The 15851-nt window shown below is 37.7% G+C and overlaps 1 protein-coding gene across 1 annotated transcript in view; it reads left to right on the top strand.

Annotated features, from left to right (window-relative positions):
* Positions 1 to 15851, top strand: part of LOC132553017 (ras-specific guanine nucleotide-releasing factor 2-like) — a 184097-nt gene that overhangs the window by 144879 nt on the left and 23367 nt on the right. The window contains exons 13-16 of the mRNA XM_060217220.1: positions 4194 to 4214; positions 12658 to 12736; positions 12919 to 13130; positions 13730 to 13812. Of these exons, the coding sequence (XP_060073203.1) occupies positions 4194 to 4214; positions 12658 to 12736; positions 12919 to 13130; positions 13730 to 13812 (395 nt within the window). The remainder of the gene's footprint in view (positions 1 to 4193; positions 4215 to 12657; positions 12737 to 12918; positions 13131 to 13729; positions 13813 to 15851) is intronic.

Below are 15851 nucleotides of genomic sequence, written 5' to 3'. Positions count from 1 at the left end.
TGTTAGGGAGTAATAAAGAGAGAAATAGCTTGAAAGAGAGATATCTAGGGGCAGTAGATATTAAGAAAGATGACCTAGGGAGATAACAGCACAAAATGGGAAAGAGGGAGATATATTGAAACAGGGGAGATATCTAGTCAGGAAAGTAAATATAGAAAGATGCTTTTCTTAGGGAAGTAACAATGGCAATTTCTTGTTAGGGAGAAGGATGTGGCAATGACATGTTAGCAAGATAAACAGGGGAGATATACAGGGGAGATAAACAGGGGAGATATATTGCAAGGCAGATAAGCAGGGAACAGTAATATGTATGGCAGATAGCAGGGAACAGTAATAGATATGGACGATAAGCAGGGAACAGTAATATGTATGGGCGATAAGCAGGGAACAGTAATATGTATGGCAGATAGCAGGGAACAGTAATATGTATGGCAGATAGCAGGGAACAGTAATATATATGGGCGATAAGCAGGGAACAGTAATATGTATGGCAGTTCGAAGGGAACAGTAATATGTATGGGCGATAGCAGGGAACAGTAATATATATGGCAGATAGCAAGGAACAGTAATATGTATGGCAGATAGCAGGGAACAGTAATATGTATGGCAGATAGCAGGGAACAGTAATATATATGGGCGATAGCAGGGAACAGTAATATATATGGCAGATAGCAGGGAACAGTAATATGTATGGCAGATAGCAGGGAACAGTAATATGTAGGGCCGAGAAGCAGGGAACAGTAATATGTATGGGCGATAAGCAGGGAACAGTAATATGTATGGCAGATAAGCAGGGAACAGTAATATGTATGGGCGATAAGCAGGGAACAGTAATATGTATGGGCGATAAGCAGGGAACAGTAATATGTATGGCAGATAGCAGGGAACAGTAATATGTATGGCAGATAGCAGGAAACAGTAATATATATGGACGATAGCAGGGAACAGTAATATATATGGCAGATAGAAGGGAACAGTAATATGTATGACAGATAGCAGGGAACAGTAATATGTATGGGCGATAAGCAGGGAACAGTAATATGTATTGGCGATAAGCAGGGAACAGTAATATGTATGGCAGATAGCAGGGAACAGTAATATGTATGGCAGATAGAAGGGAACAGTAATATGTATGGCAGATAGCAGGGAACAGTAATATATATGGACGATAAGCAGGGAACAGTAATATATATGGCAGATAGCAGGGAACAGTAATATGTATGGCAGATAGCAGGGAACAGTAATATATATGGCAGATAGCAGGGAACAGTAATATATATGGGCGATAAGCAGGGAACAGTAATATGTATGGCAGATAGAAGGGAACAGTAATATGTATGGGCGATAGCAGGGAACAGTAATATATATGGCAGATAGCAGGGAACAGTAATATGTATGGCAGATAGCAGGGAACAGTAATATGTATGACCGATAAGCAGGGAACAGTAATATGTATGGGCGATAAGCAGGGAACAGTAATATGTATGGGCGATAAGCAGGGAACAGTAATTTGTATGGGCGATAAGTAGGGAACAGTAATATGTTTGGCAGATAAGCAGGGATCAGTAATATGTATGGTAGATACCAGGGAACAGTAATGTGTATGGTAGATAGCAGGGAACAGTAATATGTATGGCAGATAGCAGGGAACAGTAATATGTATGGGCAATAAGCAGGGAACAGTAATATGTATGGCAGATAGAAGGGAACAGTAATATGTATGGTAGATACCAGGGAACAGTAATATGTATGGTAGATAGCAGGGAACAGTAATATGTATGGCAGATAGCAGGGAACAGTAATATGTATGGCAGGTAGCAGGGAACAGTAATATGTATGGCAGATAGCAGGGAACAGTAATATGTATGGGCAATAAGCAGGGAATAGTCATATGTATGGCAGATAGCAGGGATCAGCAATATGTATGGGCAATAAGCAGGGAACAGTAATATGTATTGGCGATAAGCAGGGAACAGTAATATGTATGGCAGATAGCAGGGAACAGTAATATGTATGGCAGATAGCAGGGAACAGTAATATGTATGGGCAATAAGCAGGGAATAGTCATATGTATGGCAGATAAGCAGGGGACAGTAATTTGTAAGGGAGATAAGTAGAGAACAATAGTTTTTTAGGGAGATAAGCAGGGAACAGTAGTTTTTAAGGGAGATAAGCAGAAAACAGTAGTTTTTAAGGGAGATAAGTAGAGAACAATAGTTTTTAAGGGAGATAAGCAGGGAACAGTAGTTTTTAAGGGAGATAAGCAGAAAACAGTAGTTTTTAAGGGAGATAAGTAGAGAACAGTAGTTTTTAAGGGAGATAAGCAGGGAACAGTAATATGTATGGCAGATAAGCAGGGAACAATATTTATTTGTAAGGGAGATAAGTAGAGAACAGTAGTTTTTAAGGGAGATAAGCAGAAAACAGTAGTTTTTAAGGGAGATAAGCAGGGAACAGTAATTTGTAAGGGAGATAAGCAGGGAACAATATTTATTTGTAAGGGAGATAAGCAGGGAACAGTAATTTGTAAGGGAGATAACCAGAGGACAATATTTATTTGTAAGGTAGATAAGCAGGGAACAGTAATTTGTAAGGGAGATAACCAGAGGACAATAGCATGTTAGCAAAATAATCAGGAGTAGATAACTAGTCAGGAAGATGATTTGTCAGGATTGTTAACAAGGGAAGATGGTTTGTCAGGATTGTTAACAAGGGAAGATGGTTTGTCAGAACAGATTTTTAACAAGGGAGATAGGATTGTTAACAAGGGAAGATGATTTGTCAGGATTGTTAACAAGGGAAGATGGTTTGTCAGGAATGTTAACAAGGGAAGATGGTTTGTCAGGATTGTTAACAAAGGGAAGATGATTTGTCAGGGTTGTTAACAAGGGAAGATGATTTGTCAGGATTGTTAACAAGGGAAGATGGTTTGTCAGGATTGTTAACAAGGGAAGATGATTTGTCAGGATTATTAACAAAGGGAAGATGGTTTGTCAGGATTGTTAACAAGGGAAGATGATTTGTCAGGATTGTTAACAAGGGAAGATGGTTTGTCAGGATTGTTAACAAGGGAAGATGATTTGTCAGGATTGTTAACAAGGGAAGATGATTTGTCAGGATTGTTAACAAGGGAAGATGGTTTGTCAGGATTGTTAACAAAGGGAAGATGGTTTGTCAGGATTGTTAACAAGGGAAGATGATTTGTCAGGATTGTTATCAAGGGAAGATGGTTTGTCAGGATTGTTAACAAAGGGAAGATGATTTGTCAGGATTGTTAACAAAGGGAAGATGATTTGTCAGGATTGTTAACAAGGGAAGATGATTTGTCAGGATTGTTAACAAGGGAAGATGGTTTGTCAGGATTGTTAACAAGGGAAGATGGTTTGTCAGGATTGTTAACAAGGGAAGATGATTTGTCAGGATTGTTAACAAGGGAAGATGATTTGTCAGGATTGTTAACAAGGGAAGATGATTTGTCAGGATTGTTAACAAGGGAAAATGATTTGTCAGGATTGTTAACAAGGGAAGAGGGGGGAGGGGGTAAAAATTGGGTAAAGATGAGGGTAAAGATTATGTGAAGATTGGGGGTCAAGATCAGTTAAAGATTGAAGGTAACACGGGGAAATAAAGCAGATTGGTGATAAGGAAGGGGAGATCATATTTTTAGCTAAGAAAGAGAGATATACTGTCAGATGGTAAATAATTAAGATAGGATTTTTAGGATATAAGGAGGGGGAGAGGGGAGATGGTAATGTGAGAAGATGAGAAGAGGGGGATAATTGAGGTAAAGAAGAAAGTTAATCAAACTTGGAGGTAAAGATAGGATTAAATTGAGATAATTAGATTTGTAGGACATCAATGGCCTGATCAGAAGTAAGATATAAATAGACTGATCAGATATAGTATATAAGTAGACTGATCAGGTTATAAATGGCTTGATCTGATGTGAGATAAAAATGACATAATCAGATAAAAGATATAAATAGCCTGATCAAATAGGAATTCAAAAAGTTAGATGTAGAATATAAAATAATTAGATGTAAGATACAAGTACTAGTTTAGAACCTTGGAAGGCTTTGTATTATTTCTCAACAAAGGACAAATATTTACGATGATTTGTGACATACTGCCGTAAATTATTTGATACCACAAACAGAGATGATCTTCTATCTTTGTCTAAATTTGATTCACAGATTTTGCCCAAAGATAGACAGGTAAGAGACTAAATCTGTCTGCCATTTAGACAATCATCCCACCAATAACAATGTGTGTTAGAAAAATGCAACCAATCACAATGCCTGTTATTTTGAAGCGATCACATTTTTAACCAATCACTGTTCTTTTATTTTCTTCCTGGTCTATGAATTAAGTATCATTACAATGGCTAATGATGGGGGCTTAGTTGTCATGTAGATTGAGTCTGTTCTGGGTGTATTGATTTTACCCACAATTTCAGTCATCACAAGATTGTAATGGAATCCAGATTTAAGAGAAAAATGATGTGTTTTGTTTATGAAACGGGATATCTATTGTTGATGGTCGTTATGTTATTGTCAGTGACTCATGAACATGGAACATTGGCTCTGGACTCTGTTACAGAGAAACCTGGATAACTAATCACCACAACAAAACTTTTTACAATACAAAAAAAATCAAGAAAAATCAGACACTTGAGCAGACCTATCAGTCTGCCTACATAGGCACACAGTAGGACATTTGGACAGACCTATCAGTCTGCCTACATAGGCACACAGTAGGACATTTGGACAGACCTATCAGTCTGCCTACATAGGCACACAGTAGGACATTTGGACAGGCCTATCAGTCTGCCTACATAGGCACACAGTAGGACATTTGGACAGACCTATCAGTCTGCCTGCATAGGCACACAGTAGGACATTTGGACAGACCTATCAGTCTGCCTACAAAGGCACACAGTAGGACATTTGGACATACATATCAGTCAGCCTACATAGGCACACAGTAGGACATTTGGACAGACCTATCAGTCTGCCTGCATAGGCACACAGTAGGACATTTGGACAGACCTATCAGTCTGCCTACATAGGCACACAGTAGGACATTTGGACATACCTATCAGTCAGCCTACATAGGCACACAGTAGGACATTTGGACAGACCTATCAGTCTGCCTACATAGGCACACAGTAGGACATTTGGACATACCTACATAGGCACACAGTAGGACATTTGGACATACCTATCAGTCAGCCTACATAGGCACACAGTAGGACATTTGGACAGACCTAACTGTCAAACTACACAGATACACAGTAGGACATTTGGACAGACCAAACTGTCAAACTACACAGATACACAGTCTGACATTTGGACAGACCTAACTGTCAAACTACACAGATACACAGTAGGACATTTGGACAGACCAAACTGTCAAACTACACAGATACACAGTCTGACATTTGGACAGACCTAACTGTCAAACTACACAGATACACAGTAGGACATTTGGACAGACTTAACTGTCTAGCTACACAGATACACAGTCGGATATTTGGACAGACCTGACTGTCTAACTACACAGATACACAGTCAGACATTTGGACAGACCTTACTGTCTAACTACACAGATACACAGTTGGACATTTGGACAGACCTAACTGTCTTACTACACAGAAACACAGTCGGACATTTGGACAGACTTAACTGTCTAACTACACAGATACACAGACGGACATTTGGACAGACCTAACTGTCTGATTAAGACAGATTCAAAGTGGATACTGATCAATATACTGTAGCCATTGTCAGTGCCCTCAGTATTGATAATGAGACACATCACCATCCTTTGTAGTAAGATCAGTTGTTAGAAATACTCAGTCTATAGTTATAGTAATGCAACATATCAAAAATTCAATTCACAAGTTTGAGTGTTCCTCCCTCCATCCTCACAGGACAATAATTTTTCTCAGGATAGATCTGCTTGTTTTGGTCAAGCAAGTGTGACATGGTTGTTCTGAAAATAGCTGCTAGGAATCTATATATACCTTTGTCTGCAGCAGGCATTATAGATTTTACAGAGTGAACACAGCTTCAGTGTAGAATTTGATAAACAGTAGGTGAGATCATCATCAACATCATTGTCATCATCATCATCATCATCATCATCATCATCATCATCATCATCATCATCATCATCATCATCATCATCATCATCATCATCATCATCACTACAGCAGAGGTAGTCTCCACCATAACACTGGTCTACAGTAGTAAGGGGTAGTCTCCACCATCACACTGGTCTACAGTAGTTAGGGGTAGTCTCCACCATCACACTGGTCTACAGTAGTTAGGGATAGTCTCCACCATCACACTGGTCTACAGTAGTTAGGGATAGTCTCCACCATCACACTGGTCTACAGTAGTTAGGGATAGTCTCCACCATCACACTGGTCTACAGTAGTTAGGGATAGTCTCCACCATCACACTGGTCTACAGTAGCTAGGGATAGTCTCCACCATCACACTGGTCTACAGTTGTTAGGGGTAGTCTCCACCATCACACTGGTCTACAGTAGTTAGGGATAGTCTCCACCATCACACTGGTCTACAGTAGTTAGGGATAGTCTCCACCATCACACTGGTCTACAGTAGTTAGGGATAGTCTCCATCATCACACTGGTCTACAGTAGCTAGGGATAGTCTCCACCATCACACTGGTCTACAGTTGTTAGGGGTAGTCCCCACCATCACACTGGTCTACAGTAGTTAGGGATAGTCTCCACCATCACACTGGTCTACAATAGTTAGGGGTAGTCTTCACCATCACACTGGTCTACAGTAGTTAGGGGTAGTCTCCACCATCACACTGGTCTGCAGTAGTTAGGGGTAGTCTCCACCATCACACTGGTCTACAGTAGTTAGGGGTAGTCTCCACCAACACACTGGTCTCCGACATCACACACACTGGTCTACAGTAGTTAGGGATAGTTTCCACAATCACACTGGTCTACAGTAGTTAGGGGTAGTCTCTACCATCACACTGGTCTACAGTAGTTAGGGTCAGTCTCCACAATCACACTGGTCTACAGTAGTTAGGGATAGTCTCCACCATCACACTGGTCTACAGTAGTTAGGGGTAGTCTCCACCAACACACTGGTCTACAGTAGTTAGGGATAGTCTCCACCATCACACTGGTCTACAGTAGTTAGGGATAGTCTCCGACATCACACTGGTCTACAGTAGTTAGGGATAGTTTCCACAATCACACTGGTCTACAGTAGTTAGGGGTAGTCTCTACCATCACACTGGTCTACAGTAGTTAGGGTCAGTCTCCACAATCACACTGGTCTACAGTAGTTAGGGATAGTCTCCACCATCACACTGGTCTACAGTAGTTAGGGATAGTCTCCACCATCACACTGGTCTACAGTAGTTAGGGGTAGTCTCCACCATCACACTGGTCTACAGTAGTTAGGGATAGTCTCCACCATCACACTGGTGTACAGTAGCTAGGGGTAGTCTCCACCATCACACTGATCTACAGTAGTTAGGGGTTGTCTCCACCATCACACTGGTCTACAGTAGTTAGGGGTAGTCTCCACCATCACACTGGTCTGCAGTAGTTAGGGGTAGTCTCCACCATCACACTGGTCTACAGTAGTTAGGGGTAGTCTCCACCAACACACTGGTCTACAGTAGTTAGGGATAGTCTCCACCATCACACTGGTCTACAGTAGTTAGGGATAGTCTCCGACATCACACTGGTCTACAGTAGTTAGGGATAGTTTCCACAATCACACTGGTCTACAGTAGTTAGGGGTAGTCTCTACCATCACACTGGTCTACAGTAGTTAGGGTCAGTCTCCACAATCACACTGGTCTACAGTAGTTAGGGATAGTCTCCACCATCACACTGGTCTACAGTAGTTAGGGGTAGTCTCCACCAACACACTGGTCTACAGTAGTTAGGGATAGTCTCCACCATCACACTGGTCTACAGTAGGTCTACAGTAGTTAGGGATAGTTTCCACCATCACACTGGTCTACAGTAGTTAGGGATAGTCTCCACCATCACACTGGTCTACAGTAGTTAGGGATAGTCTCCACCATCACACTGGTCTACAGTAGTTAGGGATAGTCTCCACAATCACACTGGTCTACAGTAGCTAGGGGTAGTCTCCACCATCACACTGATCTACAGTAGTTAGGGGTTGTCTCCACCATCACACTGGTCTACAGTAGCTGGGGTTGTGTCTGTGCCGTGTTGACTGATAGTGTTATAGTTGTCTTGCAGTAGTTGTCTCCCTTTTCTGTGGATCACTCCTTACCTAACCTCCTATCTTTTCTTGTCACTTCTGACTCTGTGATTTTAGTTCATCTGAGCAGAGCTCAGTCACCTTTTCTGATTAATCTTTGTCTTTCATTGCCTGTTCACATTTTCAGATTTCTGACTTCTTGTTACAGGGATTTTGATTATAATGTTTAGCGAGGTTTTGTGGCCAATGATAAACTTGAAATGTAATTAACTAAGCTAAATGATTAAGAATATTTTATTAATCATTAGTTAGAAATAACTCGCAATGCGTAGTTTGTTAATGTGAAAGTTATAAATATATTAATCCACCTCAGGAACCTGAAGGATGAAGTGAAAGTTATAAATATATGAATCCACCTCAGGAATCTGAAGGATGAAGTGAAAGTTATAAATATATTAATCCACCTCAGGAACCTGAAGGATGAAGTGAAAGTTATAAATATATGAATCCACCTCAGGAATCTGAAGGATGAAGTGAAAGTTATAAATATATTAATCCACCTCAGGAACCTGAAGGATGAAGTGAAAGTTATAAATATATGAATCCACCTCAGGAATCTGAAGGATGAAGCTCAAATTTAGTTTGAAAATGAATTTGTCAGCAATTTTGCTATAATATATTGACATTACCAGTACAAGAATTTCTGCTTTGTTAACATTTTAATCCTTGGGTCAGGTCACAACAAGCCACTGAGGTGAACATTAGGGTCTACGAGCTTCTTATTTATACTTCTATTCTAACAATCTTTAACTCATTAGTTGGTCAATTCTCTCCAGAACTGACCCTCTAAGTTGTTGGTCAGAAATACTTGCAATTCATTGTTACAATGTGATACATAGGGTTTGTATGATTGGCATGTCACACAAACATTCTGTCTGTATGACCCTAGATTAATTGTTGTATGCCCTGGGTTTTTCCGCATAAGCTGTATGTGACAAATTGTTAGGACACCTGGAGCATGGTGTCTGTTCCACTTTGTGATGTTGTATAATGTCCCGAGTCCTTCTGGGGCACCCATTTTTGTTTTCCTTATATCAACTGATCTGTTTTACGTGATATTGTGTCCACTATTGAGAAACTGCATGGAAACACATTCCTGTTGTATAGTCACTGATCAAACTGACTGTCTCTCTTTTGCAGGTAATTAGATTGACATGATGTACATTGCAGGGTCAATATTTTGAAGAAATAATTTATTCACTGCATTTTTTATTTCTAAATTCAGGTAACAGAATAATGTTTTTTATTATTTCCAGATACAATGGTCATTAAAATCAAAATATTTTGCAGACTCATTTAATACATTGTAGATCTGTAATGAAATAAACAACAAATTACCAACGTTTCATCCTGATTGAATGAATATCACTCATTAAATATATATATATATATTTTTTTTTATTTTTAAGACTCATTAAACATTAAATACACAGGACACCTGTGAAATGACTTAACTCATTAAAGACACAAAAGGCTCTCTAAATAGAAAATATTTTTTTAAAACACATATATAAGATTGAACTCATGAGAAACCCATCAAATTCACACCCAAATTAGTCATTAAAAACGTAGCAGATTGATTTAATGGTCACCACATGGCAAAAAATACATGGGGCACCCATTAAAAAAGTGAAAGACTCATGAAATACATGGGAGACATTGACACACAACATACTCATCAGCTACAGAATAATTAAATATGTGGCATACTCATTAGATATGTAGCAGACTTGTTAATGCATGATCGGCTAATTAAATATATGGAAAACCCATTCAATACAATGGATGTTCAGGTGACGCAATGGAAACACACTCACCTTTCACCTAGGCATCATGGATTCAATTTCCAATCACGTGGGTTTTTCATGGGTATTTCCATTTTCTTCCACAGTAAGACCCCTTGAGCACGCTCATTCTGGCCAACAAGAGCGATTAATATAAGTTGGAAAAACTTTAATAAATGAAATTTGATTAATGAAAAAAAGGAAGGCAATGGCAAACTCATTAAAATTATGGCACAAACATGAAATGTATAACAGGGTCATTTAATGCATGACAGACTAATTAGATATATGGTAGGTGTCATTAAAAGTAGGACAAACTCACTAAATGCATGAAATGCATGACAAATGTATGACTGTATCATTATGTACACTGTAAATTCTCTTAATACATGATAGAATTTTTAAATACATTATGTACATTGTAAATTCACTTAATACATGATGGAATTTTTAAATATATTATGTACATTGTAAATTCACTTAATATATGATAGAATTTTTAAATATATTATGTACATTGTAAATTCACTTAATATATGATAGAATTTTTAAATATATTATGTACATTGTAAATTCACTTAATATATGATAGAATTTTTAAATACATGAATGATACATCCTATACAGGACAGACTCTGATAAATTGTAGATACATTAAGTATACAACATACTAATTCAATGCATCATACATTCACAAAATTGTGTGCTTAATAATATATATATATATATATATATATATATATGTGTGTGTGTGTGTGTGTGTGTGTGTGTGTGTGTGTGTGTGTGTGTGTGTGTGTGTGTGTGTGTGTGTGTGCGCGCGCGCGCATTGGGAAGGTTTGTGCAAATTATGAGAGAAAATATTGAAAATGCTGATCACCAAATGTCGTTGATGTTGTAAATGCACATTCACATTATATAGAGACATGCAAAAATGGTTTAGTTCTTCACCTATTATTTGATCATTTACACAGTAATACTATTTTGTATATAGTCTGTTACAATGCTGATATTTGTGAAGGTGGCTTCTTCCTGACTGGTGGTGTCCCTCTTTGCATTCTTGATACTTTTGAAAAACGATGGATGGAAAATGTTCTTGCCTTTGTGCAGGATTATATACAGAGGAGATTTCGAAGTGTAGCAAATGATCATATAAGATTGTCTAATGTATAAATGGCTGTGTCCTGATACAGGAAACAACCAACAACAACAAAATGATGATAACAATATGAGGAGTTTGCTGAAGCCATCTTCAGTATCAGGCATGTTTTGTGTTACTTGTAGCTAGAGGTGACTTAGAGGTCACATTTACCAACATTATAGAATACTTTTACCAATGAAGGAAGGTTAAAGTCAACAATATCAGCTGAAACCATCAGCAGAAGAGGATTCCATAAAGAATAATGTTGACTACTTTTTTGTTGGTATTATTCTGTATAACTGTTTATGAATGACAAGATTGAATCTTGAAAACTTCTTATCGTATTGTTTATATAAAAAATAGCCATCCTTTTGTTGTTCCTGGTTAAAGCTGCCCCAATGTGAAAATTTGTAAGAGATATCTGTCAAATTGTCATGATAATGTTAAAGTTGGTAGGAGTTATCTGTCCTATTGCCATGGTGAAGTAAAAAAATCAATTCTTCAAAATCCTTTTTTTGCTTTTGTACAAATGCCTGGATTATGTCCCAATTCATTCAGAAGCATCCTTGATTGAAGGACAATAAGTATTGTGTAAATGGTGGATCTCCTCCTCGTAGTTGAGAGTGGCAAGGCTGTGTATGGAAAATATATAAATCTTTTCATTTAGTTTAGATGTAGCAATCTTAATGAATTTAACTAGGTTAGTGATATGGCCCTCTTGTTTTATAAAGATTTGTCGGAGTTATCTGCCCTCATTAAATTATGAATCAAAGAAACACGATTTTCAGTCATGGTTATGTTAATGTTTGTAACATTAAATTTTGTTTGTGTTATCTGCCCTTCTGTTAATCATAATCTGTATGGGTTGTCTGTCCACTACTTAGTCATGATAACATTAGAATTAGTATGGGTTATCTGCCCTTCTGTTAATCATAATCTGTATGGGTTGTCTGTCCACTACTTAGTCATGATAACATTAGAATTAGTATGGGTTATCTGCCCTTCTGTGAATCATAATCTGTATGGGTTGTCTGTCCACTAATTAGTCATGATAACATTAGAATTAGTATGGGTTATCTGCCCTTCTGTGAATCATAATCTGTATGGGTTGTCTGTCCACTAATTAGTCATGATAACATTAGAATTAGTATGGGTTATCTGCCCTCTGTTAATCATGATAATATATTTACATTTGTATACCTTGTCTGCTTTCCAATCAGTTATGATCACATTAAGATCAGTATGAGTTATTTGCCCTTGTAATAGTCATGATTGTATAGACAGAGTTACCTGCCCTATAAACTGGTTTAATTTTGTGTGCTTTTTTAAACCTAATAAATATTAGAATTTGTTTTTCTGCCATATAGACTACATATGGTATTGTTAAGATAATTTGGAATTATCTTCCCTGTTGTCATAGTTATATGTTTATATTGCAGCATTATGGAAAGATCCCTCTGATTGACTGTACACTGATTGAGGACCCAAGCACAGAAATTTGCTTCTTTGACGACGAGAGTAAGTATTTTACATCATTCTAATATACAAACATATAGAACAAAAGAACAATGCCAAGGTCATTGTACCTGAAAGTAAAGCAGGGTGGTTAAGGTCAAGGTTGTTGATTCTAATACAGAAAAGATGGATATACAGAAAGTGCTATGAAACACAATTTCTAAGTGATATCATTGATCTTTTAGCTGTTTCAGTGGACTCAAGCTTCAGTTTACTAAGTGTAACGTCTGGTGCCACTCTTCTGTCTACCCAGTCCTGTGAAAGGGACTCTCGCCCGGATTACAATGGACTAGACTTCAAGATCATAGTTGACTCCAAAAGTGGCCCACCCACCACTATCACTCTCGTGGCCTCAACCCACCAGGAGAAGATTGCCTGGTGCAGCGATATCAGTCAGGTACATTCTCTTTTCATTTATGTAGAGTTATGTCCCTTTATGGAAATAACACATGTCTGTTATCATAATTATAAAGTATCTCAAAGATTTTAGTGAAACTTGGTATATTAAAACCATGTGTGTTTAGTTTATTTTTTATTTCAACAGATTTTTTCTGCAATTAAACCTGGTTTCATGCAGATCTTTGCATTTTCCATTTGTACTCTGATCATGGAGAGCACATTTATAAAAGAGTCTACTTTGCCTTTACAATCCTTTGCTGGCAATATATATATATATGTCTGTGTTTCTTATCTGTAGGCATTGTGTTATTTCATGATTCTTACACATAAATGATGAAAATACAAAAAATGAAGTTGGGACAATGACAAAAAAGTTTTCTTATAATTGATATTAGAAAAACAGCAAGAAAATGTATGATAATATGCAAGACCTTGTGGTATATTTTTGTACAGTCCTTAGTATATTGGTAGATATTAGTTTTAGAGACACAAACAATTCACCAGCAGACAATTAAATAGTATCATTGTGAATAATCTCGATGTTTTGATTATCACTTTCGTATTTGGTCTATATTCAATTTCTGTTGTCCTTTGCAGTGTATTGAAAACTTGCACTACAGTGATTTGCTCAATACCTCCATGAGTGAGTCATCTTCTGTCACGATGCCCCAGTCTGTCAGGTAGGTACCTAAACATCACATAGTATTCTAAAATGTCACGATGCCCCAGCCTGTCAGGTAAGTACCTAAACATCACATGGTATTCTAAAATGTCACGATGCCCCAGTCTGTCAGGTAGGTGCCTAAACATCACATGGTATTCTAAAATGTCACGATGCCCCAGTCTGTCAGGTAGGTACCTAAACATCACATGGTATTCTAAAATGTCACGATGCCCCAGTCTGTCAGGTAGGTACCTAAACATCACATGGTATTCTAAAATGTCACGATGCCCCAGTCTGTCAGGTAGGTGCCTAAACATCACATGGTATTCTAAAATGTCACGATGCCCTAGTCTGTCAGGTAGGTTCCTAAACATCACATGGTATTCTAAAATGTCATGATGCCCCAGTCTGTCAGGTAGCTACCTAAACATCACATGGTATTCTAAAATGTGGATTGTGTTATATTGTAATGATAATGACCTTGGAATGTGTCTTCAAGATGGCAGTAAATAGTTTAGTGATGTAATATGTCTACTTTACTATGGTAGAAGGACAGATCACCTGTCCTAACCATTTCATGTTGTCATAGTTACTTAAATGAAAAAAGTGTATTGGATTTTTAAGTCAAGAAAAGTCTCTTCGTGACCTATGGCGATCACCTTCATCTGGGGTCTGGCATTCTGTGTCGTTCGACTTCTTATTGAAAGCTCCTGATCGGATTTAAATGAAATTTAGCAGAAACCTTCCCTGGCCTAAGATGAACAAAAAGTATGAATTATACTGTCCCCATCACAAAGGGACGTAAGGGGCGGGGCCAAAAGTGGTCAAATTGAATCTCAACACCCAGATATGGTAAAATCAAATACTCTTCATGCTCTTCATGGATGGAAGCATCTTAGTGGCTTTACCAAAATTGTGAATTTCATGGCCCCAGGGTCTCACATTTCCCCGTGGGGAGGGGTTCAAGTTTATTAGAGTTTATATAGGAAAAATAGGTTTTTTAGCATAATTTGTTTAATTTCCATTGGAAATATTTCAAACTTGGTAAAAATTATGAGCTTAGGATGATGGCTTAGTGGTATACTCATATTGATCCTGGCTGACTCCCAAGGGACTGATGGGTGGGGCGAAAACGGGTCAAATTGACTCAGATTTCAATTATCTTTTCCTCAATAACCAGATATGATAGATTCAAATGCTCTGTATCTTAAGGTGGTTTAATTACCAAAATGGGTCTCACTTTTCTTCTTTAGGAGGAAGTCTTCTTAAACTTTACTGTAATTTTCATAGAAAAAAAATTGCATTTTTGAACATACCGTTGGTTATTTCCTATTGGAAATCACTTTGTAAGAACTATCAGTATAGGATGACAGTTTTGATGCTATGCATGTATAGATTCTGACATACTTTATTCAGTGTCACAATTTCTGTTTAATGACACTTGTTAACTACCCTTTAACTTTTATGTTCAAAATTGCTTATCTCAGGTAGCCATCAAGGCCGCTAGGCCTCTTGTTTCCACAATTTAAAAGAAGCAATCACTTTAGTCTCAAAGTTTATATAAAATCTTGAACTTGTCTACACAAAACTAATTCAGTTAAAGTCTCTCTCCACAAGTTATTTGGTTTGATTAATTCATTGTCTTTAATTGGCTATTCTAGCACTGAAAACAAAACCAGTTTTCTATGTGAACAATGACATATTGGAAATATTCAATCCCTTTCTGTTTTCTCATTGAGTTGTAGTCTTACTAAGGTTGTATAGATATGGTGCTTCAGATTCAGGGTGACATTATTGAAGATTCAGACTTTAGAAATTAAGATTCAGGGTGACATTATTGAAGATTCAGACTTTAGAAATTAAGATTCAGGGTGACATTATTGAAGATTCAGACTTTAGAAATTAAGATTCAGAAATTAAGATTTAGTTTGTGACAGTGTTGGAGGTTCAGACTTAGAAATTAAGATTTAGTTTGTGACAGTGTTGGAGGTTCAGACTTAGAAATTAAGACTTAGTTTGTGACAGTGTTGGAGGTTCAGACTTAGAAATTAAGAT

Source organism: Ylistrum balloti, unplaced genomic scaffold (genome assembly GCF_031769215.1).
Source record: "Ylistrum balloti isolate Yb309-2 unplaced genomic scaffold, AGI_CSIRO_Ybal_v1 Utg370292, whole genome shotgun sequence".
NCBI classification, from domain to species: Eukaryota; Metazoa; Mollusca; class Bivalvia; order Pectinida; family Pectinidae; genus Ylistrum; species Ylistrum balloti.
This window is presented reverse-complemented; position numbering and strand designations above follow the sequence as displayed.